We start from the raw sequence: 27,225 nt of genomic DNA on the forward strand, positions 1-27,225 counted from the left end.
ACCTTGAGGCCGGCAGCTAATTTTGTTTAAGTTGTTCAGTAACTCATGATCAGTCAACACCGGCATGCAGTTATTAGCAAGCTGGTGCAGGTTTACCTAAATCTGTACGATGGTTCACGTAAAGACATTTTCCAAGGACATGTCATGCATTCTTTTGTTTAATTAGTCTACAAAAGGAATCAAATCTACTCAAATACTCTTACTTGCACATTCACTCTTTTGTTTTTATATGCTGCTTCATTCATGTTCATTCAGTGAAAGCCATTCACATATCTGCCCATAGTAAGATATGTATGCCTATCATCATTCTCTTTTTCTCATCATTATTTTTCCCATTAACGCTCTTCTATACACCAATGTTTGCAGTAGTATCAGTGTCATCATAAATTACAATAACAGAGTGTAATCGGTGCATATTATGGCCATGTATAGCGTGTTAGCGCATTAGCATCATGAACTCAGAATGTAAACAACACAAATTTAATATTTTCTACTGCATATACACTACCGGTCAAAAGTTTTGAAACACTTACTCATTCTTTATTATAGTTTTTTTTCCCCACATTTTAGAATAATAGTAAAGTCATCAAAACTATGGTACAACATAAATGGAACTATGGGAATTATGTTGTGACTAAACAAAATCCAAAATAAATCAAAACTGTGTTATATTTTAGCATCTTCAAAGCAGTCACCCTTTGCCTAGAATTTGCAGACATGTACTCTTGACATTTTCTCAACCAACTTCTTGAGGTATCACCCTGGGATGCTTTTTAAACAGTATTGAAGGAGTTCCCATCTATGTTGGGCACTTATTGGCTGCTTTTCTTTATTATTTGGTCCAAGTCATCAATTTAAAAAACTATTTTTTTTAATAAATTTTAGTTTTATAATGAAATAAATTAATATGGTGGCACAATTATATTTTTGTCTACAAAACTAATTTCAAACATTTAAGCATACTCCTTCAGATCAAAAGATTTTTAAGATCATGAGAAACATTTCAGTCAAGTTTTTCAAAACTTACGACCAGTAGTGTATATTACTTTAAACAACTTCTTTTACTGACCTCAAGTGAATTCTGCTCATAGAATTAGGCATAAAGTCATTGACATCATATTTTGATGTCACTTTAGTAAAGGTTTTACTGAGTTTCCTCATATTTAAATGTACTTCTAAACGCCTCCCACAGCGGTGTGGCAGGTGTCTGAATGTTCACAAACAGTATACCGTTACTTGGCTGTTTAGAACTTCTTTTTACCCCTGAACGAAGAAGAACTTCTCCAAAGTATATCGGTGCCTTTACTTGTCATAGTAATGATGCAAACTTGCGTATGTTCACCATGTGTGAGAGTTTAGCAATGGATGATTCGCCATAACATTTTTCATGAGGGCACTATCTAAATATGAACACATTCATCACAGTCAACAACTTGAAAAATGGGAGAGGTAGCATATGCAATGTTTGTTGCTGCTAAGGGTTGACGACTGTCCCGTTTTAGCCGGGATGTCCCAAACTTTGGTCGAAATTACGAAGTCCCATATGGGATGCCTATTGTCCTGTATTATAGCGGGCAGCGAAAGGTCCTGTATTGAAGGCTTTGTGTCCCGTATTGAAGCGGAAAAATGCTCAAGCGTCCTGTATTTGCGTAAGACATTCAAAACATTATTGCGTTGTAATGGCTCACAACCGGTGTGGGTTACCACACCTTAGCGCATCTCTTTGGGAGGGTAAATCTAATGTCTGTATTATTACAAAAGCACGTACATTAATTATTCTGTTTAAACTCTGGTATTATTAAACTGTAAATGTGTTTGTGATTTTTACAGTCATTTTAAGGTTTTAGGGTTTGTTGACATTACATCGTCATGGCAACCGACTGTAAAATTGGCTATAACTTTACACAGAAAAGGTTAGTAAGCGATTTTATCCCACTAAAATCATGTTAACACATATTGTTTATGTCTTGTGGCTATACTTTTGAAATAATGAGTATTTTAACGTGTACGGCTTGGCCCCATTCACTTCCATTGTAAGTGACCATGAAATCCGATCTGACTGTTCAGACTGAGAAGTATAAACAACAATCTTATTTTAATCGAATTTCAAACTACCTACAAATGTGTTTTTGGATCAGGCTTGTAAAAATGGATTTTATGTGTTTTTGTGTTGTTCGGACTACAAAAACATGAATGGATTTGAGTCAGATTGAGTCATGTGAACATAGCCATAGTGTGTGCACCTCGTGTCGACAAAGCAAAAATAATTACGAGAAAGCAGTGAAGCGATTTCGTGATTTATTGTATCATTCATAGGTTATGCTTGCCATTGAACAAATAAGTAAGCAGCAAGTTTAAACAGCTGTAAGTCAGTTGCTGAGTGATATTGCCAGTGTTGCTAGTCATTATTATGGTACACAACACCCAGACAAAATGTTAGGAATGATTACCTATGGCTTCAAATCCTATGTGCAAAATACAAGTGAAAAAAATGTATAAGTCATATACTGTACATGAGGTATTCTGATCATGTGGATGCTGTATATTTTTTGTTCATCTCTTAAAGTACACTCACCTATCTCGACTCTGTGTGGTGCTACTCGGGCTATAGCAGGTGACCCCGGCTCTGCCCTGCTCTTGTTCTCCTGCAGGGCGGCGCTAGATCCAGACCCCATACCAAGCCCAGTGTTGACTGCGGGTGCCACTCCAGCCTCTGGGGCATATGGGATAGGTAGACTGATCTCACTCTTGGAAATGTGGCGCTCGGGGGTGGTGGGTTCTCCATCGGTCTGAATGTCCTTCTCGCTGACAGCCTTCTTGTTGAGGAGATTACTGATCTCCATTATGTTTCCGATGATCTCCACAGGGCCAGACAGAGTCTTCTTCCTTGGGGAAAGGTCATCTTTGAGTTTCTTCAGGTATGAGGCTGGGGCCCAGCCCTCCTTACCCTGATACCTGCAATATAGTCAACAGTAGCACAATTACAAATAGTTTTTAACATGCAAGAATGTCACTCAATGACATACAAGGCAAAAATAACATATAATTATTATTATTGTTGATTAAAAGGTGACTTCACCGTAAGCTTAACAATAGTAGCTTTTTTTTACAGTAAAGCACTTAAATTGAATGTCTAGGTGGAAAGGCATTCTGGAGGGTTTAAAAGATAAAATGTGCCTGTGTTTTTGTTAAAGCACTTGTATTAATTGTTCTGTACAAAAAAGTGGTGTTAATGCTGTAAAGTTGTTTAATTCATCCATTTAGTGATGGGACTTCTGTTTAGGCGGATTAACTTTTGGTTATGCGTTACTGACATAATTCCTGTGGGTGTTTTTTTTTTAATTCTTTTTTTTTTTATGAAAATAGTCCCTTTCCAGTTTACCGGGTTTACCAGCTTTATATGGTAATTACAAAAGTTGAAAAATTGGACATAACTTTGCACAGACAAGGTTAGTAAACAATATTATTACTCTAGTCTTATGGTAACATGTTTAATGTTCAAGTCTTGTGGCTAAACATTAACAATTATCTTGGTGGAATGCATTGCCCCATAGACTTCCATTGTAAGTGTATTACTGTGAACACAATTTTTGAGGGATGAGTTGGGATTATTTTCTTTGGTAAAATTTCACAGATGCTGTTGATAGAGCATCAACATGACAATAAATGAGCTATGCCTTTTCAATTAAATCTGTAAATGTCAGAACGCTGCTATTTTCCTTCTGACCATAAGAGGTCAGCATAATATGTTTTAATTTGAGCTCTGCTGTATTTGAACGTGAAAACAAGAGCAGTTCCAGTCCCGAAAAAGTGGAGAGAGCCTTTCTGACCTAAAACAGAATGTTACTGCACCCACACCCATAAAAGACAACAAATGAGAATGTTAAAGAGAGACACATTCACAGCACACAATGCCAGGATAATGCCAGTCATGTTTTACCCCAAAGTCAAAAGAATTGGGAAGACTGAGAATTCAAATTAGCCTACTGTAATGTTTAAAAGTTGAATTCAATATATGCTGACTTAAAGGGATAGTTCACCCAAAAAGAAAAATTATTTCTCATTATTTATTCACCCTCATGCCATCCCAGATGTTTGACTTTCTTTTTTCTACTGAACACAAACAGATTTTGAACAATATTTCAGCTCAGTAGGTCCATATAATGCAAGTGAATGGGTACCAATATTTTGAAGCTCCAAAAAGCACATAAAGGCACCGTAAAAGTAATCCAAAAGGGGTTAAACCTATATCTTCAGAAGCGATATGATAGGTGTGCGTGAGAAACAGATCAATATTTAAGTCCTTTTTCACTATAAGTTCTCCTCCTGCCAGGTAGGTGGCAATATGCACAAAGAATGTAAATCGGCAAAAATAAAAGTAGAATGTGGAAGCGAAAGTGGAGACTGAGAGTAAAAAAAAGGGACTTACTTTTCTCACCCACACCTATCATATCACTTCTGAAGACATGGATTTAACTACTGGAGTCGTATGGATTACTTCTATGGTGCCTTTATGTGCTTTTGGAGCTTAAAAATGTTGGTACCCATTCACTTGCATTGTATGGACCTACTGAGCTGAAATATTCTTCTAAAAATCTAAATTTCTGTTCAGCAGAAGAAGGAAAGTCATACACATATGGGATGGCAAGAGGGTGAGTAAATGATGAGATAATTTTCATAACTATTCCTTTAAATAAAATAATTGTGTTCAGACAGGATGATTCTCATTAATGTATTACAAAAATTCTTAATGGCCATGAAATAGTCTCCATTTTCTATATGCTAAATATGATTTTGGGGTGAAATGTGAACCAGACATTTCTTTGAGAGGTTTCACACTATGATTTAAATAGTTGAAATATCATAAACTGCACGCTGTTTGTAGCAATACAGACCACTTGAGAGTGTCCCAAGTCAGCACAACATATACATAATACAGCTTCTGCAAGATGACACTTCACTGACTTCCCACAATTTATTCAGCAATATCACCAGATGTATTGCAACAGAGGAATATAGGATTAGTAGGTTTATAACATTTTCATTATGACGAGTGCCGAGTAAATACAGTATTTCCATAATATATCACCTTAAACTTTGAGGAACTGATTGATTACCTGATGTACCACCAACCCTCCAGGTTCTTCTGGATCACCTCCACGGTTACTCCTTTCTCGAACCCGATCTCATCCTTCCCCTGACTGGCATACGCTTGAACAGTGACATATTTCTCCTCTAAACACAGACAGAAAAGGGTAAAGAGTGTGAGGAAGAATTCCTTTGTTGTTTGAATAATGTTTTTGGGCCTTTGCCACTTTTGTGGTATAACTGGAGGTTGATAAATGGATTCAACTGCTTCTGTACAAACTTTTCAAACTTAGGACTTTCAGGCCAATCAGTGACTTCCTTTGGGGAAATAGAGGAAATGTAAAACCTCAAAGTTTATAATAAATGCCTTCCAAAACTCTCTTATTTTGGGCATTTACTGTATTGACTATATTTACTTTAAGCAAAGTTCTTATTTCTTTCTTTTGATTTTGGGGTGAAATACAGTATGATGCAGAAATGTTCTTGACAAGTGCAATTATCAGCAATAGAAACAACTGATTGATTTTTAAAGGGATAGTTCACCCAAAAATGAAAATTCTCTCATCATTTACTCACCCTCATGCCATCACATATGTGTATGACTTACTTTCTTCTGCTGAACATAAATTAAGATTTTTAGGAGAATATTTCAGCTCTGTAGGTCCATAATGCAAGTGAATGGTGGCCTGAAATTTGAAGGTCCAAAAAGAATATAAAGGTAGCATAAAAGTAATCCATACGACTCCAGGGGTTAAATCCATTTTGTCAGTAGCGATATGATAGGTGTGTGTGAGAAACAGACCAACATTTAAATCTCTACTTTCACATTCTTCTTTTGTTTTTGGCGATTCGCAATCTTTGCGCATATCGCCACCAGCTGGTCAGGGAGGAGAATTTATAGTAAAAAAGGACTTAAATATTGATCTGTTTCTCACCCACACCTATCATATCTCTTCAGAAGACATGGATTAAACCACTGGAGTCGTGTGGACAAATTTCATGCTGCCTTTATGTGCTTTTTGGAGCTTCAAAGTTCTAGCCACCATTCACTTGCATTGTATGGACCTACAGAGCTGAGATATTCTTCTAAAAATCTTTGTGTTCAGCAGAATAAAAAAAGTCACATCTGGGACAGCATGAGAGTGAGTTATTAATGAGAGAATTTTCACTTTTGGGTGAACTATCCCTTTCATACCATTATTCATTTAGAGGCCTTTTTAAAAGTATTTTTCTTTCCCACACAAGTCATTATTTAACATTGTTTACATATTACATATATACAGTGGCAGGCCGTGCATTTAAAGTCTAGGCCTTCAGTGTGATTCATGCCATTACAAAAACACAGTTTCGCAATGAATAAGACACCCTATGCCTTTGGGCATCATACATTATGTTGCAGCTAACTAGTAATACCAATTGACATTTTAAAAACACGTCCACACACTAAAGCCAGAACTTGAAACGACACTTAATGCTCAAGCAAGCCTAATTTTAACTGCAGCATGACTGTTTTGTGAAATGAACGTCTCCTGAACAGACATTCAAAAATCATAATTTTTCATATGAATCTACCAAGGAGGTCTATAATACCTGGAAAAATCTATCTAATAATATTTGCGATTTAAATGTTGCTTGCGATACATTTCGTTTCGTCATGGTACACGGTTATGCTGTGTTCCATTCAAGTCGGATGTGGGATATTCCTACTTGATATCTCCGACCATAAATGCATTCCATTCCCCGCTCCCGTTAGCTTAGCAGGGGTTTGACTCTCATTAGAGATGTCTCCTAGCAACCCAACTGATAAATAATGCTGCAGCGCTAGCATTTGTGCTACAGGTGTATGATTATCAAAAGAGATTCAAATGTTTTATACACCTGTTTCTGTAGGTGCTTGTTAAACAAGCTTTAATATCATGTAATGTGGAAACAAACTCATTTTATCGATGTTTCATAATAAAGTGAATGTTTATCACTTACTTTGTATATCTCCCTGAGTGTCGACATGTCTGTGTGACATCATGCCCCTGCATCTCGGCCAAATCAGAGTTGAGAATTTCTGCACGAGCCCACAAGTTGTAATTCTGACTTCAAGATGCATTCCATTGCACTTTTCCTAGTAGGACGTTGTAAAATCTGACTTTCCGAGTTGAATGGAACGCAGCACTACTTTTCAAAACTTGATCTGACACTGAATTCTCAAGCAGCCTAATTTACACTTAGAAAACTCCTGAAGTTGCTATAACAATGCAAAAAGCACTTACCAATTTACTTAAAGTGAAAATCAGCCCTCCTTTCCTGTTTAATAAATTAAGCAATCACACAGTCATGCAGAACATCTCGTGTTTTTAAATCCATAAGGATCTCTTTCTCAACGGCAATGATGACAGTCGACTCATCAGACAGCTTGATCTTATGCTTTTTGCTCTTGAATTACGTACATCACTTAAAGCGTGATTGCGTCACTCAAGGCCAGCTACAAGGCCTCGACCGGGACATAGCCTAAAGATCACACCCACCAAGAACAAATAAATCAATATGATTGACTGATGAATCTGACAATCTGACTTTAGTTGCCCATTCATTTGCACTGTTGAGGGATTCTGTGGAAATTCAGAAGGCCTGACGGGGTGGAGCTCAGACTCACGTGCTGCTTCGAGCATGCGATTTGTGAAACAGTTGTCACACTTTGCTTGTAAGCATCAAGGAATAAATTCTGACTGGATAAACTTTTCATTTTTCTCTATTTGTTTGTAGATTAAGAGTGGAAAGCGATTAAAAATACATAAGCAAAAAGATGATTGAGAATGAAAGGATGAAAAATATTTATTTATTTGGCATGTTAGGCCAGCAGAGAAGGCTTTGCTGGACCTGAGAATTCGCCACTGCATATATATGTATGCATCAACATATCAAACTCTGATGTCTGTCCCTTTGCGACAGAGTTTACAGGCTGCTCAGAGCAAAGCTATAAAATTCGATTTAGTTAAAGAGCAAGGCAGAGAAAGAAACAGCGTTGATAAAAGACATATTAATAGAGTGAGAATTGTTGAACCCGAAAAACAACATGAAAAGAGATTAATATCCTACTTATCATTTTCTAAGCAGTGAATAACAAATTCTGTCAAAATACAGATGAGATGAGTTCAGGGCTGTTAGCCACTCTGTTTCGTAATGTCTCTAACAACACTAAATACTTCCCCGACTGCAGACACTCAGTGAAATCTACTAACTGAACATATGACAACACGGTGAAAAGAAACTACCTTCTGCTTATCTGATCATGAACTACTGTTTTTAAAACTCAGAAAAGCTGGTCTTGCAGAATTAAATGGGTGATTTCTCCAAACATCCGGCAAGAAACACACTTTTGTCTCACATCATACAATTTTTTCATCATTATGTTAGAACAAAATCTTTGTGTCATAATAATTTCAGTTATTTATACTAGATTCTATGAGTTTTTAAAGTCTTAAATCACCAGTAAATAAATTAAATTAAGTGGATGAAAAAGTGCTATGAACCTTCCACTGCAGGTTGTACCTTTGGCACCACTTTGATTTTGTGCCTGACATCATGAAAAAATTAAAATAAATGTGACTGTGGCAACATTTTGTACAATTATATTAATTGGCTTCTTACACGTATAGTGGTAGTTCCGAGGTAAAATGTACACAGGGTGGCGCTAAAAGTGAGCTAAGTTTTCTCTCAAACAGATGAGGCTTTAAATGGTTGTGCTCGATAAAGTTTTAAATAAACAAAACCTACCTCCCTATCCTAAACCTTAAACCTAAACCTAACCAATAATGTAAAAAAAAAAATAAAGTAAGATGAAAAATGCAATCGCTGATGCAAGCACATCATTTTGTGGTGCTTCTCTAACACTTTTGGCTCACATGTCAACTTGTGAGGTCTGCGGGACTCATATCTCTGTCCTTTGCATCACAAGTACAGCACTCTATCAGTTGAGCTGCTGCGCAATGTGAAAAATATATATGTAAAAACAAACAGGAGTTAAAGATTGAGATTAAAACGGCGAGCCAAAAAAGCCTCAAAAATACATTTTCCACCAGTAAGCAGAATTTTCATGGGGGACTGTTCAGGGTGGTGGAAAAAGTCAGGTCGGTCCAGAACACATTAGTTTGCTTTTGCATGCACTTTAGGTGTTGTGTGCCAACAGACATTCAAAAGGCATTCACTCCCTCAGCCTCTTTGACCTAAAAACTACTGCTATATGTACAAGAGAGTTGAAATGGGAGTACATAGATCACTTCAGCTGTCATACTGACCTTCTTGGAAGTCAAGAGTAAACTTAAGTAAACTATAGGCCATACAGGGGACAATCACGCAGAGCAAGCAATTTATAGTTGATTTCCCAAAAAAGTCTAAACACTGTGGCATTGTGTTGCTACCAGAAAATCTATGTTTTCTATGAGCATCTCGTCCAGTCCAACAGAGAAAAAATGGCTCAACCAATGGTGTGAATTTGGGGTGGGACTATCAATTTGCCTGACCAATGGCAGATGGTTGGCGTGTCCAGGTGCTACACTAGTGGTGTAGTAATTGCACATTTCACCTTTAACAAGTAACAAAAATTTACTTTGCAAGTACTTGCTTTCTTGTAACAGGAGGTACTATGGCTCCATGTCTTGCATTTTTAGCCCAGGAAATCATGCTTTGCGCCAATACATTACAAAAGACATGCTTTTTATCATTGGTTTTAAGTGTCTTTGAAATTCTTACTACTTCTGACCTGTTCTGAAGGTTGCATTTTGTGTTTAGAAACATTTCTTATGAAACTACTGGCCGCTCTTTGTCTCTGGATCAGGCTTGGCACTCTCTAACTCATTTGTGTGTGTACAATAAAGAAAAGAAGAAGAAGAAAAAAAAAAGCATGATTAAAAACAGTCGCACAAACCAGCCACTGATCTACTTCCACACTTTCTACTGTGAGTTTCCAATGACTTCTCCAAAGATGCAGAGCAAAGTAAGTGAGAAATAATGTGGGCGAGGCAGCACAGTCACAGAGCTACCGTTACAGTGTCACATTTGATCCAAAACCAAAACATTTCTCCCAGTCTACATGTACAACCATCAGAAATGAAGAAAAACATTATGGTAATCACAGTTTCTGTCAAAGTTACCCATAAGCATCACTTATTGCTCATACTTAGGGATAAGGTTTTAAAAAAACCTAAACCTAAGCATGAAACTTCAATGTGTAACTCATCCTGCACCAGTTGTGCTATGGACATTAATGGTACCTCAAATCATGTGGCTTGTTAAGTTGAGGTGTGCTATGACATTAAGCAATCGGACCTATCAAATGAGTTAAATAGATCCATTATACTTACCATATCTAGTGACCAGAATATCATATAGAATTCTCTTTGGACTTGGGCCAGTAAACAACCACCTAGAAACCACCCAGAACACCCTAGTGACAACCTATCAACCACAGAACACCTTAGCACCCAACCATTTGCTCCTACCAATTCCAGATCCAGCTCTAGCATGCTCTACTAAAAGCTGTTAGCACACTCCAATAGCAGAACAATTGGAAAACTGAAGTTACTTTTTGTGGAAGTCCACGCCATGACTCTATATGGAACGAAAGTTATCCATGGATACTCATTACCAAACAAATATTCAATCCCCCATATGTCCAGACATATTCCTCATCTCAGGTCAGGCACTGTCTGGGTGTTTAGAACCAAACGCTTTGATTCTTAAAGGTCAAACCTCATGTATGATTCCACTCGTGCTCAAGCTTAGAGATCAACCACTGTTTATGGCAATAACTACCCATGCAGTAAAGCTGCAGTATGCCAAATGTGACTGTTGGATTCAGCATACTCTTTAACAAAACCAGCACCCTTTAATTCGACCTACCCAATGTAGGAGACCTCAAGAAACCAATGACCAGCCTTTAACCAACTATAGATTACAAAACACAGTGTAATAGACACATTTTGGAGCAACAGTGAAGTTCTATACTAAATGTTGGCCCACAGACTTGGAGTCAAGAACAGATTAATCGTCCAAGACAATTGTAGGCCAAGACTACCAATCGAAACCCAGAAGCAGAGCAACACCTAACTCCAAGAACCAGACAAAGACATAGACCACTCTATTAAAAAGACCAGCATATGCTGTTTTTAGATGCTGGTTCTCAGCATGAGTTGATGGTGTACCAAATGGGTTTCTTAACTTGTTTAACCAGTGAGAGTTCTTTGGTCCCAAGAGTTCCTGCTGGTTGACCAACATTATTTGCAGGTGAACACCACTGCTGTGTTGGTCCACCACAATAACTACCCATGCAGTAAAGCTGCAGTATGCCAAATGTGACTGTTGGATTCAGCATACTCTTTAACAAAACCAGCACCCTTTAATTCGACCTACGAGTGGAATCATACATGAGGTTTGACCTTTAAGAATCAAAGCGTTTGGTTCTAAACACCCAGACAGTGCCTGACCTGAGATGAGGAATATGTCTGGACATATGGGGGATTGAATATTTGTTTGGTAATGAGTATCCATGGATAACTTTCGTTCCATATAGAGTCATGGCGTGGACTTCCACAAAAAGTAACTTCAGTTTTCCAAGAGTTCCTGCTGGTTGACCAACATTATTTGCAGGTGAACACCACTGCTGTGTTGGTCCACCACCTAGACAAGCACCAAACCAGCACTAACCAGCTTGAAACAGCACTGAAATTCATGCTGGTCTAAGCTGGTCTTTTCAAACCGCATTTATCTGGTCCCAAGAGGACTCAAGACTCCAACTCTGGAAGCGTATGCCATATAGAAGGAAACAGAGTAATAACAGTTTTTTTCAATAGTTCTTGAATTATTTCTTTGTCTAAAGAAATCAAATTTAAGTTAATTATGAATTCATACAGTCATATAAACATACACACATATAGAGGCATAAAGCAGGTGAAGTGTAATAAAGATTTTACTGTGGGCAGCAAATGAAACAATGGAGGCCACACAGCATGCTTTGAATCCAAAAGTTGGATCCAGAGGGAGAGTTTGGTTACTAAAAAAGTACTGCAAAAGGGAGTGTTGTGTATTTATGCTACAGTAAGTGCTGTGGTGCTGTGTAAAACTCTACAAACACATCATGCAGATTGGTCACACGTGATCAGTCTATGCAGGCATGCCTGTTTGCATGTGTTTTCACCTCGACTCTGTTGGCGATTGACTATTCCCCCTAGTGTCCATCTGCGGTCCAGCCTCTTCAGATGAGCCTTACGTCTCTTAGTAACTGACACAGGTGAATGACGACAGCAGAAAGAGAACACAGACATGACAAACTCAACATAAACCAAAGAGTACTGGTGGTATTAGTGATGAAGACACATTATTACATGGAAGAAAGGAACAGTTATTTAGTTTTGTGGTTTATGGTTGGTTAGAAGGGTTCCTGGCTTGCAAACTGACAGTAAAGCAATGGAGTTTGATTAATATATGTGTTATTGGATTTTAGTGCCGCACATTGTGCCGTGCGATGGTAAAATTTATCGTACTATTAAAATATTTACCCCCTTGGACCACTTCACTTTTTATTGTGTTACAAAATGGAAACTTCATGTATTTAACGAAGGTTTTACAATGTTTACCATTCATCAACACATAGTACTCTAGGGTTTTAAATGTAAAGAAAAATTACTAACTACAAGAAGTAGATGGATTAGTTCAAATAAAGTTCAATCTGAATGAGCTGCATTGTCCGACTAAACACCTTGTCAAAAGGTGATGTGGCCATATGGGAAGGTTACTAATTTACCCCTTAAGGATCAATGAATTTTGTGTGTGTGTGGGGTGGGGGGGCACATACTCTTAAAATCTAGGAAGTTGACTCAGAAACCATTTTGATTTCTTCATGCTGTTTTGACAAATCATGAAAGTGGATGGTGTTTTTCCACAAATGGTGCATGAGTAGAAAGGAAAATATTTAGAACCAGATTTCTTTAAAAAGACCTCAATGTTTATTTCATTGCAGTGAGATAACAGGTTTCATGCTGTATCTAGTTTTGACATGTTATGAAGTACAGCATATATATACTTGTGCACCCTTTCAGAGAAAAAGTTAATATGTAGGCCTATGTATAAACTCAAGGTTAATTTAAGGAGAGATATTCTTTATTTCTTGCTATTGCTTGTCTATATGGTTTGACAGATGTGTGTAAACATGACATGAATGTACATTCACCTGTATGTACAGTGCTGTGAAAAAGTATTTTTTGATTTCTGATTTCTTCTATTTTTATGTATTTTTCATACTAAATTGTTTTAGATCTTCAAACAAGATTATAACATAAAACCTGAGTAAACACAAAATGCAGTTTTCAAATATATATATATATATATATATATATATTTTATTGAAGCAAAAAAGTTTTCAACACCTATATCACCCATGTGAAAAACTAACTGCCCCCTTAAACTTATTAGCTGGTTGTGCCACCTTTAGCATCAACAACTGCAACCAAATGCTTCCGATAACTGGAGATCAGTATTTCACAGAATTTTGCAGAATTTATGTTTCCCTCAATTATTACAAGTCGACCTGGCCCTGAAGCAGCAAAGTTTGATTTACTCCAGATGTAACGGGAACCCTGTCTTCCAAACAGTTCCACTTTCGACACATCAGTCCACAGAACATTCTCCCAAAAGGTTTGAGGATCATCAAGGTGTGTTTTGGCAAAATTCAGACCAGCCTTAATGTTCTTCTGGGTTAGCAGTGGCTTTCGCCTCGCCACTCTTCCATGGATGGTATTTTTGGCCAGTGTCTTTCTGATAGTGGAGTCATGAACAGTGACTTTTATTGATGCGAGAGAGGCCTACAGTTCCTTGGATGTTGTCCTTGGCTTTTTTATGACTTTCTGGATGAGTCGTCGCTGTGCTCTTGGAGGAATTTTGGAAGGTCGGCCACTTCTTGGAAGGTTCACTACTGTGCCAAGTTTTCTTCATTTGGAGATAATGGCTCTCACTGTGGTTCTTTGGAGTCCCAGAGCCTTTGAAATAGCTTTGTAACCCTTCCCAGACTGATGCATTTCAATCACCATTTTCCTCATAATTTCTGGAAATTCTTTAGACATTGGCATAGTGTGCTACTGGATAATACCTTTTAGCCAGCTTCAGGCTGCTGAAAAAGTTCTGTTTAGGTGTTGATTTGATTGAACAGGGCTGGCAGTAATCAGGCCTGGGTGTGTGTAGTCCAGCTGAGCCCCATTATGAATGCAGTTTCATAGATTTGGGGATTTACTAACTAAGGGGGCAAATACTTTTTCAAACAGGTCCAGATGGTATTGGAGAACTTTTTTGCTTCAATAAATAACATTATCATTTAAAGACTGTATTTTATGTTTATTTAGACTGCCTTTGTTTTATGTTATATTTTGTTTGAATTTTTGAAACAATTTAGTATGAGATATCCACAAAAACAGAAGATATCAGGAAATATTTTTTCACAGCACTGTATGTGTGAGAAAACAAGCTCTTTGGTCTATATCTTTGGAACCGTGTCATGATATCCCAGTACAGAGCTTGTCATAACAGATAACACTCCATGAGAGCGTGTCTACTTAATAAGAGTAATCATATTGGCCATGTTTCTCCACCACCCATAAGTTTTACCGCATCAGAGATTTTACCCTATTCAAATCTAAAGGCATACTCACACAAATCAGACTTTTTGGCATGGAAAAAATGCACTAGATTTTAAAAAGCTATATCACACAAAGTCGGAAATATAAATCTGAAGATTTGTTTTGTTTTTTTTAGTCTAGATTGATTTTTTCATTTCAATTTCATTCAGTGAATTCATTTACATTGATGCATTTTGCAGGCACTTTTGTCCAAAGCAACATACAGAGCATTCAAGGTATAGGGGAAACCTGGGCTAGTTGTCCCACAGGGAAGTTGTCACAGAGGCTTTATCTCAGTAACAATAAGATTTGGAATCAAAGGTCCAATTGCGCAAATGTGTGGTTTGAAAACCCTAGTTAAAAATAAGAGTACTTTTTCTAATTCTACCCTCCAAAGTAAATTTGCACTAGCATCATTTTATCATTATAGCTCTTGGGTAAACAAGCAAACATCAAACCACACTCGCATTCATTAAGGCAAGAGTCAACTATATTATGACCAAAATGTTTTACAAAGGATAACAATTCAGCTACAGACAACTTGTGAGTAGATTTGGTATGAAAAATGTTGAATATTTTAAACATTCGAATCATTTAGTCACTATTGAGAGAATTTTAATTATGAGCCAATAACTCACACCTACCCCTGTGTAAGATCTAAGTGAGGAATGAGAGAAGATGAAGAATGCTAAGGAATGTGGGTGTAGTTTTCCATACGGAGAGAACAAGACCTTCAAGATCCAAATGAAAATAAGTGTCTGTATGTGTTTTAAAGAAGTACAAAGAGAGTGTCTTTAGTCAGTCCTACCTTCTCCTGATCTAGATGTTCCCAGGTCCAGATCATCTCTGGTGCCGCTCTGAGAGTCCAGGTACGTGGCAGGAACCCAGCCCTGTTCTTCAGCTGTGCTGACAAACCACCAGCCTATACACAAACAAACAACAAAGAAAATATTAAAGTAAATAAATATATTAAAATTAATTAATTATACATATTAATACATGTAAAATCACACACACACACACACACACACACACACACACACATATATATATATATATATATATATATATATATATATTAAATAATTAAAATTGAATTATTAATAATAATATTCTATATATAATTAGAATAATTGTATTATTAATATTCAATTATAAAATTATATTTATTTTTAAATATAAAATTATATACAATAAAATATGCATAAATTATAACTTAAGAGAAAGGTTAGAATAATAGGGATTTAAAAAAATTTATTTTGTCATGAAATTTGATTGACATAAGAAAAGTTATTGTTTTCACCAAATTAAACCCAAGAAGTGTTAATTACTGATTAAACTTGAATATGACATTTGACATAACAACAGAAATAATTAAGTTGAGAAATATGGTGAAATAAGAACATTTGTTCACCATATACAGTATCACACTAGGTGCATCTGAGCCAATAAGAACTGGACAGACATGTTTGTTACTATAAAGAGAGAGTGGAGATAATGCATCCATGTTTATCATCTCCCATGGATTGCAAACAAAGTCAAAGCCTTAATGCACAAACATTTGGTTTAAACTAATATGATGGGAGGTATCATACAAACACTCTCTCTATCTCTCTCTGGTGTTATTTCATTTCAGAAAATGTGTTTATGAATTCAACGCACTTCCTGTGTAACATCTGGGATCAATTAGACCCTGCAATGTCATAAATATCAAATATATTTCTACGGATATATGTTTGTGTGCACAGTGAAAACAGGACGGCTGTATGTGTGTGACATAATCCTAGCACCTAACATGATGACATGTTTTATGATTCATAGAGCTAATATGTATGTGGGTGTGGGTGTTTTTGACCATAAATTCTTCAATTAGATTTATGTGTTTCCTCTCCTTCTTGTTGATGAGCTTATTTGTCTGAATTTGTGCAGAATGTGTCAACGGTCAATAGAGTGGCAGAATTATGATTTGTGTCATCATGTCATAATCCACATTTCCACAATAACTCATAGAGCAGGACTGAAAACAAAAAAACAAAGGAGTAAAAAGTCAGAATATTTCAAGAAAAAGTGGACTATCAAGTACAACCCCAATTCCAAAAAAAGTTGGGACAGTATGAAAAATGCTAATAAAAACAAAAAGTAGTGATTTGTAAATTATATTCACCCTTTGCTGTATTGAAAACACTACAAATACACATAATATGATGTTTTACCTTGTGAATTTCATAGTTGTTTTTATTTTATTTTTTATGTACAGTAATTTCAAATCAGATGATTGCAACACACTCCAAAAAAGTTGAGACGGGGCAATTTAAGACTAATAACAATTTGACGAGTTAAAATAACAAGGCAATGTGAAACCGGAGATGTTAAACACGTGAGGCAATCGTGTCATCGTATATAAGGAGCCTCCAAAAACAGCCTAGTCCTTCAAGAGCAAGGATCATTTGAGACTTGTCAATTTGCCAACAGATGCTTCAGCAAGTAATCCAGCACTTTGAGACCAATGTTCCCCAAAGACAAACTGGAAGGATTTTGGGCATTTCGCCCTCTACAGTGCACAATATAGTTAAAAGATTCAAGAAATCTGATCAAATCGCAGTGCGTAAAGGGCAAGACGAAAACCCCTTCTGAATGTGCATGATCTCTGATCCATCAGACATCACTGTCTTAAAAAAACATCATTCATCTGTAATGGATATCATGAACATGGGCTTGGGATAACTTTAGTAAACCTTTGTTAGTCAACACCATTCACCGTTGCATCCACAGATGCAAGTTAAAACTTTACTATGCAAAGCAGAAGCCATACATCAACACTGTCCAGAAGTACTGCCGACTCTTCTGGGCTCGGTCTCATCTTAGATGGAAAGTAGAACAGTGGAACAATGTTTTTTTGGTCCGATGAGTCCACATTTCAAATAGTTTTTGAAAAACACAGCCATCGTGTTCTCTGGGCCAAAGAGGAAAAGGACCATCCAAGCTGTTATCAGCGTCAGGTCCAAAGCCAGTGTCTGTATGGGCCAAGGGTGTGTCAGTGCCCATGGCATGGGTAACTCACACATCTGTGAGGGCACCATTAATTCAGACAGATATGTACACATTTTGGAGCAGCACATACTGTGATCCAGCACCGTCTTTTCCGGGGATGTCCCGGAATTTTCAGCAGGACAACTTCAAACCACATACTGGCCAAATAAGCAGAGAATGTGGGTGCTAGATTGGCCTGCCTGCAGTCCTGAACATCTCCAATTGAGAATGTGTGGTACATTATGAAATGCACAATACGGCAACGAAGACCCCGTACATTTGTGCAGCTGAAGACCTGCATAATGGATGAATGTGGGAAATTCCACTTTATAAACATAACAGACTTGTGGCTTCAGTGCCTAAATGCTTAATAAGTGTTATTAGAAGAAATGGTGATGTTTCACACTTGACTGTCCCAACTTTTTTGGAGTGTGTTGCAATCATCTGATTTGAAGTTCCTGTACATTTTCAAAAAAAACAATGAAATTAACAAGGTAAAACATCATACAATGTTTAGCTGTAGTACTTTCAATATAGCAAAGGGTGAATATAATTTACGCACTCCTTTTTGTTTTTATTAGCATTTTTTATACTGTCCCAACTTTTTTGGAACTGGGGTTGTAGTTTGGTAACTCAAATGTACAGCTGCTAAAAACTACACTGTGACATCACTAATTTAGTGGATCATTACGTAATGCTGACATAAAGGAATTTAAACAGTATATTTGGCAAACTGATGGAACATTTTAAAGCTAATATAAGTGAACGCCAGTGGATGATAATTTAAAACAGAGCTCTCCGCATATGAGCGAGCTTGTTGCCATGGTAACAGTATTGCTGAATAGCTGCTCATAACATTGTGATGTCATCAGTCAGCAATATTCCAGCTATGGCATCGTAAAAACATATATCTTTTGACAAGGCATTTAGTGATGAACAACAAATGTTCTTAATATCAGCTCAGTCCAACGATGAAGTCAGAGGAGTGCAAATTATGCATTAAAATACATTTATACACCCAAACACACAATAAAAACATAAGAGAACTGAAACTAAACCAGAATTGACTACATCCAATGGGACTCCAATGGAAATGTTGTTTCCCTTTATAACCAGGCAGTTTATTTTGTAATTACGGCTGTCACCCCATTGTATTTCAAGTGAATGGGTTCCTGTTGTTTAACTGGTAGAGCTTGAAGCTAGCAATGCCAAGATCATGGGTTAGATTTCCAGGGAACACACAAACTGATAAAATGTATACTGTACTTACAGTATGCTCTGTAAGTCGCTTTGGATAAAAGCATCTGCCAAATGCATAAATGTAAATGTGAATGGTGACTGATACTAATGCACCACCTAGCATTTCCTTTTGTGTTCACAGAAGAAAAAACAGAAAAAAAAAAGAAAAAAAAAAAAACAGTGCTGCATCTGAGTCAATGACCCAACAGAATAGAGCAGCTCTTGTATAGAACCCATCACGTTAACTTAAGTCCAGTTGGCAACCCCAATACCTATACCACCCCGATATTACTCATGTGTGTATGCAAGTGTGTGAGCTGAGAGAAGGTTGTGGCCACCCTGCCTGACTGCCCCTCTTTGAATAAGATACTGTCTCCTTGTTTGTGCCCACCAGGAACCGTCTATGGCGAGCACAGAGGGTCAATTCAATCAAAATGCAAAATGGCAAGGGTTGCTTGCAGTTTAGCCATCACAAAGATGCTTTTCATTCCCATCGCTTGGTGTAGGTTGTGTGTTTGTGGATGTTTTAGGTGTATGTTTGTTTTATCATAGCCTTTAAGAAAAATGGTAAAGGTGAAGTGTGTAATTTTTTCAATGTTTTACTTTCTCCCATCATACCTTCACATGCAGAGTCAACTATAAACAAGCCATTCGGTGGTTAATTCCCCCAAAAAGTGTAAACACTGCGGCTCTGTGGTGCTATCAAAATCATTGCTCTGTTTGTTTAAGCATTTTAACCAGCCAGACATAGCAGCCCGATTGGCTCAACAAAAGGCGTTAGTTTGGGGCGGGACAGTCTGTTTTCTGACCAATGGAAGATGTGAAGACTGTTCAAAAAACCTGTTTGTAAACACTCTTTTATTCTTTTCTTTTTTTATCTGTCTGGTGACGCTATTAGTGCAGAAATTATGCAATTCACCTTTATGAAATCCTTTAAGGATTAAAGACACAATTTCACAGCTTTTGTTTAGAGATTTCAGATACTGGACCTCCAATACAGCAATAATCAATATAAACAGCCAAACGAGTAAGATGTTAACTGACTCCAGCTCCTCTCATCCAAGTCCAGCTGGAATGATGTGAAGGTTTAAGTTATACTGTACTCCCCAGATTTCCAAAGCTAAACTCTTGTTTAATGTCAAAGTTGGAACACCAATTAAACCAGTGATATGACAGGTAGTTAAGATTAACAATGCATGAATGCATGATTGATGTTAACACGATGTACTCCTCTGAATTCCTCAGCAGTTTATGGAGGATGTTACGATTCTCTTTTTCAAACCAGATAACAGAAGAATTGCTGCTGAGATATAGGTGGGCTCGATCTTCAAAGTACAAAATCTAGGCCATTTTGAGAAAGATGGTGCTGAACTTGAGAACAAAAACAGGTTAATTAATCTTGACACTTTGAGTGCTTGTCGGCTTCTGGAAAATGCTGAAATGTCAGAATGAAGTTCATCGGCAGTTCATTCTGATACACACGGTTATGCAGTGGCTGTGTGTGTGTGTGTGTGTGTGTGTGGGCAGGTTTAAGTGGTTTACGAGGATTTTTACAAACTGGTAATTACAAGGGTATTATGCTATAAATGTGGTTTATGAGGACATTTCTAGTGTCCCCATAATTTAAATTGCTTAAACATACTAAACGATATTTTTCTTGAAAATGTAAAAATGCAGAACGTTTTTTGAGTGTTAGGTTTAGGGGTAGGGTTAGGGTTAGGGGATAGAATCTATAGTTCGTACAGAATAAAAATCATTATGTCTATGGAGAGTCCTCATAAGGATAGCTGCACCAACGTGTGTGTGTGTGTGTGTGTGTGTGTGTGTGTGTGTGTGCGCGCGCGTGTGAAAGAACGATAGAAAAAAAACAAACGAATGACCAAAAGAATGAAAAAGCACAAACAAAAAATAGAAAGAGAGAAAGAACAGAAAAAACAACAAATGATCAAAAGACATAAAGAACAAAATAAGGCACAAACAGAAAAAGAAAGAACATACTAACAAATAAACAACAAAAAGAATTAAATAAAGCACAAACTAAATAAATGACAAAAAAAAAGAATGAAAGAAAGAAAGAAAGAAAGAAAAGAAGGAACATAAGACAGAACGAACGAACAAACAAATGGATGAACAACAAAAATAATTAAAATATAGCAGCAAGCAGCAATGATTGGGGCCAAGTCCTAAAGCCATACACCAATCACAATGCAAAGAGCTCCAGCACAACATTTAAACCAGCTGAGATGGGGATCAAACCAGAGTTCATCCAGGGTATTTGAACTAAAGCCCAGAGCTCTAACCACTGCACCACACAATCGACAAGGCTCACTGACATCAAAGAGACATTTTAGGTTGAGAGTACACAGCAAAATCCCCAGTGATAAATATACACTCGTTAGTGTTCATTTCGGTCCCACCCGATGGTGTTAAGAACTAACACTGAGCACTGTTGAATCAACATTTTGAAGGGAATTATTTATTTTTATGTATTTTTTGTCACTGTGACAGTGGACTTATTTAGCTAATTTGTTCCTTGCAAATCAGTGACAAACAACACAGGTTATAAATTCTGTCAGGAAAGTGAAACTAAACCTCATAGAAAAAATACTGTAACTTCCGTTGTGATTTTTGCTTGGAGACTTGCTATTGGCTGTTGTGTTTGCATAATTAATTAGGTAGGTCACTGGAGGTTTTGGGGACTGTTTGGGGGTGTTATTAATTAACATTAAAAAGTAATTGCGGATTATAGTTATGTTTCAAGTTCCGTTTAATCTTAATAATGTTGTTTTAGGTTATGACAAAGGTTTATTTTAAGTTACCATGGGTGAGTTATTCCTGGTTTTGGAATTGATGGATCTGATTCCGAGAAACTATTTTAGACTCATATTTTTGATTTTTTTTTTTTTTTTAATCAAAAAACAAAGTGGGGTAAAGTTAAGTCTCATAATAAACAGCTCACTGCTAAGTGTTCTTTGCACTATTTATAATAGCATGAATTACATTTACTATTAATAGGTCCATTCTAAAATTAAATAAGTGCCTACATGCATGATGGTTTAATCCCATGAGATAAATTTAAGGGAAGTTTTAGTAGATGCGCCTGTATTTCAAAGAACTACCGTAAATAATCTAATAAGCACCATTTAACCTACATTGAATTTTCCACTCATGAGTTCTTGTTTAGAAATAGGTTCATATTAGAATGTACTGTAACTGTCCATTGCCTTTTGTACACTAAATAAAATGTCCAAACAAGACACTTCAGTTTTATTTTAAAATCATACAATTTAAATATATATATTTATATTGCCCCCTGGAGTGAGTTATTTTTGCACATGACACTGCACAGCCAGTAGAGGGGGGCAGAGTGTAGATGAGTATATATTTTTATTTATTTATTTATTTCTTGTCATAAAAAATACTGTATATAATATAGTAAACATGTGAACAAATGGCTTATGTCTGCTGTACTGTTTTTTGTTTTATTTATTTCGTTTTTTATAGCTGTAAAAAACAAATGAACAAATAATATCAGCAGTCTGGTTTGCCTATGCACTTTGACACCTCAGACATTTTGTGTGTGTGACAAGCACTAAGTCTGTAAACAGACTTGGCTGCGTGCATGGATAATCGCACTCGATCAGCATGTTTTCACTGTGAGTAAACGAGTTTTAAACTGTTATTGTGGTGCTTTTGTGATAGTTTGGCTGTCTCTTTCTGAAACCAAATGTATTATATGCCTGAAAAGACTGTTTGAGTTACTGTTTGTGTTAATGAAATCCGCAGCTGCACCTAATCAGCAGACGTGGCTGCGTGCATGGGAAGATCGCGTTTATATGATGGCTGTGCATATACAAGCTATGAACTGTTATCGTGGTACTTTGGTGAAGTTAGGCTGTTTATTACATAAAATAAACATATTATGTGCTTGAAAATACTCTTTAAGTAGCTGTTTGTTTGGCGAATGACAACCTCTACTAATGTAAACAAATGGCAGCATGCATCAGAGGAAGATCGCGTTCGATGTATTTGACTGTGTGTATAAGAGCTGTAAACTTTTTATCATGGTACTTTGGTGATAAGTTGGATGTTATATATATATATATATATATATATATATATATATATATATATATATATATATATAAAATTAATTTGTTCTGTGACTGTATGAGTAACTGTTTGAGCGAATATAAATAACAGGCCTGTGTCGGTGCAAAAGCTTGTAACATAACTGGATGTTGCAAAAACACACATGTGTGATGCTACTCTGCAGGGCCCAGTTATTAACTGGGTATGTATGAAAGAGTTAAATAAAAAAAAAAATATATGATATAATAAATACATTTAGAAATGTATCTCTTCTAATTTCAGAAGACTTAGAATAAGGAAGCAATAAAACATTAAAAGTTTTGTTTTAATTGACTAAGCATTTTGACCACTATATGGCACTGTCTCCAAACTGCTTAAGTACTATCAGGACATGATGTCGAAGACCCCTTCCAATTTTCATTCAAATCGGACAAAGTGTTTCAAGTTAACATTACTTTTTCATAAAGTTAAAAGTGGTGGAGAGGTTATATGACTGATGTTGGAAAATTTGATAGATTGTTTTTTTTAAATTGAAGTAGGAATTACGCAATAAAGTATAATCTGCATTGTTGTTAGCACAATATGAAGACTTAGAGATCAACAGTAGAACAACTTTAAAACTGCTCTTTGTGGGAATTGAACTCATTAACTTTTGACCTGTGTTCTAATACATTAACCACTGGGCCATACAGTTGACACAGCTAAATAAATGCCAAAGATACATTCCAATCTGAGAGCAGCAGGTTTTAAATATATATAAAAAATATAATAAATACATTTCGAAATGTATCTCTGCCAATTTCAGAAGACTTAAAGATGCAATAAAGATGCAATGAAAAATTAAAAGTTTTGTTTAAATTGACTAAGAATTTTGACCACTATGTGGCGCTGTCTCCAATTACTGGATGTTGCAAAAACACACATGTGTGATGCTACACTGCAGGGCCCAGTTATTAACTGGGTATGTGTGAAAGAGTTAAATAAATATATATATAAAATAAATACATTTAGAAATGTATCTCTTCCAATTTCAGAAGACTTAGAATAAGGAAGCAATGAAACATTAAAAGTTTTGTTTAAATTGACTAAGCATTTTGACCACTATGTGGCGCTGTCTCCAAACTGCTTAGGTACCCTCAGGACATGATGTTGAAGACCCCTTCCAATTGTCATTCAAATCGGACAAAGTGTTTAAAACATACATGACTTTTTCATAAAATTCAAAATGGTGGTGAGGTTATATGGCTGATGTTGGAAAAATTCTCATGACCCAATTAATCCAAAGACACCAAACTCATAATTTTAGGACAAATGGTTCAAAAGTTACAGGCAAAAATAGCCAATTTTGACATTTCTTGACCTATAAGTGGCGCTGTCACCAAACATTGCATGTTGCCTCGGATCACGGTCCTGATGAAGCATACCAAGTTTCATTTCGATAGGATAAAGCATTGCTGAGATACAGCCTCAAATCCATCACGCCGACCTCGTTAACTTTGCATTAGCATAATTTCTGAATGGTAGCACAAATTAAAATGATTTCTGGTGATTTCTGGGACAAATTGGACAAAGTTTGAAGGACGTGAAAAATTTCAACTGTAAATGTCATAATGCAAGATGGCGGCCACTGTAATGTGTGGAGTTTAAATGTAAGGGGTGTATTTGAATTATCAGGAGACTAATCAGACAAAAAAAAAGAAAAAAAAAAAAATATATATATATATATATATATATATATATATATATATATATATATATATATATATTTTTTTTATATATATATATATATATATATATATATATATATATATATATATATATATATATATATGTCTCTAGTACAAACAGTTCAAAAGATACACCCAAAAGAAAAGTGAACTTTTGAACTGGTGGTGGCGCTATAGAGTACGACCTAGAGACCTAAAATTTGGTATAGAGGCTGTTCATGCCCACCCTTTTCAGTGTGCCAAATTTAATAATTTTCCTATGTACGGCTCAAAGGCCTGCCATAGACTCCCAGACAGAATAATAATAATAAAAATACCTTCGGTGTTGGCCCCTAATAAAGCACAAACTAAAATTAAGAGAGAAAAAGAAAGAAAGAAAGAAAAACAAATGAAGGAATGAACGAAAGAAATAAAGAAGAAAGAGAGAAAGAATGGAAAAACAAACAAACAAAAGACAGAAAGAACAATATAAAGCACAATCAGAAGAAAGAAAAAAAAATGAACGAAAGAAAGCACAAAACAAAGTTAGACAGAAAGTACAGAAAAACGAACAAACGATCAAAAGAAAAAGAAAAAAGACAAACTAACAAACAAATGGATGAACGACAAAAATAATGAAATAAAGCACAAATGAAACAAAGACAAAGAGAAAGAAAGATAAATGAACAAAAGAAAGAAATGCTGTAAAGACATTCTGCAAATAGCTTTCACTACACAGTTACTCTTTTCCTTCAGTCTATTTTTATTTATTTATTGGCTCACAAAGAATCAACTAAGTTGTACACACTAAGCCTTTTTGATCGTTTTGTTTAGCTTTATAAAAAAGTCTGTCCTCCAAGAGCAGCCAGTAATTGACAAAGTATTTTGAGCACTGTAGACCTTTCAACAGGTGTAGAACACTCTTTATGATGTCATAATTCTCACAGGTACTTGTGAACGTCACTCTTTGATCTGAGCTTGTGTGTGGTGGAACGAATTTGATGATCAGCTCTGGTAATCTGAAATGAACAAAGTCAAATTTAATTGACATGAAAGAGACAAAAGGAGAGAAGTGAGACACTGAAAGAAAGAAGGATGGAAAAAGAGAGAGAGCAGTTTTCACCACACATTCCCTCCATCCAAACCAGCCACACACACACACACAAAAAAAAAGACTTTCCTTTCACTTTCTTATTTTAGAGACTGAGGTAGCACACAGAAATCCCTCTTCAACATAAAACCCACACAATTACAATGTATTAAGACAATCACGTGCTTAATGCAAAATATGATTTATAAGAAGAAAGTTTAAGATGTCCTACAGCATAATATGAAAAGAAGAAAATCTAATGGCATCCACCATTATAATTCTTCACAAAAAAAAAATACCTGACTGTTTGCACTAGCTTGAAGTCCAAACAGTTGTTTATGTGAAGTATAACATTTGTAAAACAACAGTAAGCAACACATGTAGGGTGAATTCAGGTAAATTCATCCTATATTTCTTAGAAAGCACTATGGCCTCTGATAAAACCTGATATGAAAATATGTTAATGTATCATCAGTTACTTGTTAACCTTCAACTATATCTCATTTGAGCTTCGTGTGCTGAATCTCTGAAATCTTTACAAACAATGGATACAAAAAACACATACTTCAACACATGCCAGGACCTCACTCTATAAAAAAAAACTCAAATTGAAGCCTCAAGTATGCTCAATATTTCCAAAAAATGTCTTCTTAGAACTTGTTTTAGAAGATCGGACACCACATCTTTCATTCAGTAATAATATCATGCTTTTCTTTGACACCTCCAACACTTCGGAAGCCAAACAGAGTCACTGTCCAATTCGCTTTTACCTTGAAATGATCTATCCACATAACTCTAACATCTCTAGTGTTTGATTACCAACAGGTAAAGATCTAATAAAACTCAGGTCTAAATCACTGGAAGAATTTTTCAGAAGACTTCCTCAAAAATCCAGGCCAGCAGCAATGTGTCTGGTCTATACATTCGGACACCCTCAAGTTCTTTCCGGAAAAGCTATCAGGTTTTTGGCCAAAAACCGAATTGGGATTTGGGTACACTGAGAAAGCCAAGGTGAACGGGGCTCTCTTTGGTCATGCTTCAAAAGCTGATGATGTAGGCTGCACTTATATGCTGATCTGTGATCACTGTTGTGGTTTTAATTTCAAGGGCTTCAGTGGTTGGGATTTGTTAAGGAGCAGCTGGTCTTAGATCAGCATAAACATTTCATCTTTTTTCCTGGATGTTTTTCCTAGACTGATTAGTGGAAAAGAGAGCAGTGTTTTTGAAGAAACAGGCAACTGGCATGTACTGTTCATAATGATGAAGACCATGAGGACTGAAAATACGAATCAAAGCTCAGTCTTCGTAAATGCCCACATGCCTA

At 36.3% G+C, this 27,225-nt stretch overlaps 1 protein-coding gene across 5 annotated transcripts in view; it reads right to left on the bottom strand.

Annotated features, from left to right (window-relative positions):
• sh3pxd2aa (SH3 and PX domains 2Aa) overlaps positions 1-27,225 on the bottom strand; it is a 165,105-nt gene that overhangs the window by 10,693 nt on the left and 127,187 nt on the right. For 2 of the 5 annotated variants that reach the window (XM_051703254.1, XM_051703252.1), the window contains 5 exons: positions 15,553-15,666; positions 12,275-12,358; positions 5,118-5,235; positions 2,576-2,955; positions 2,451-2,465 (listed from right to left, as the gene is read on the bottom strand). In XM_051703254.1, the coding sequence (XP_051559214.1) occupies positions 2,451-2,465; positions 2,576-2,955; positions 5,118-5,235; positions 12,275-12,358; positions 15,553-15,666 (711 nt within the window). The remainder of the gene's footprint in view (positions 1-2,450; positions 2,466-2,575; positions 2,956-5,117; positions 5,236-12,274; positions 12,359-15,552; positions 15,667-27,225) is intronic. The other 3 variants (XM_051703256.1, XM_051703253.1, XM_051703257.1) reach the window with 2 other exon arrangements.

This window comes from Myxocyprinus asiaticus, chromosome 7 (assembly GCF_019703515.2).
Source record: "Myxocyprinus asiaticus isolate MX2 ecotype Aquarium Trade chromosome 7, UBuf_Myxa_2, whole genome shotgun sequence".
Taxonomy (NCBI): domain Eukaryota; kingdom Metazoa; phylum Chordata; class Actinopteri; order Cypriniformes; family Catostomidae; genus Myxocyprinus; species Myxocyprinus asiaticus.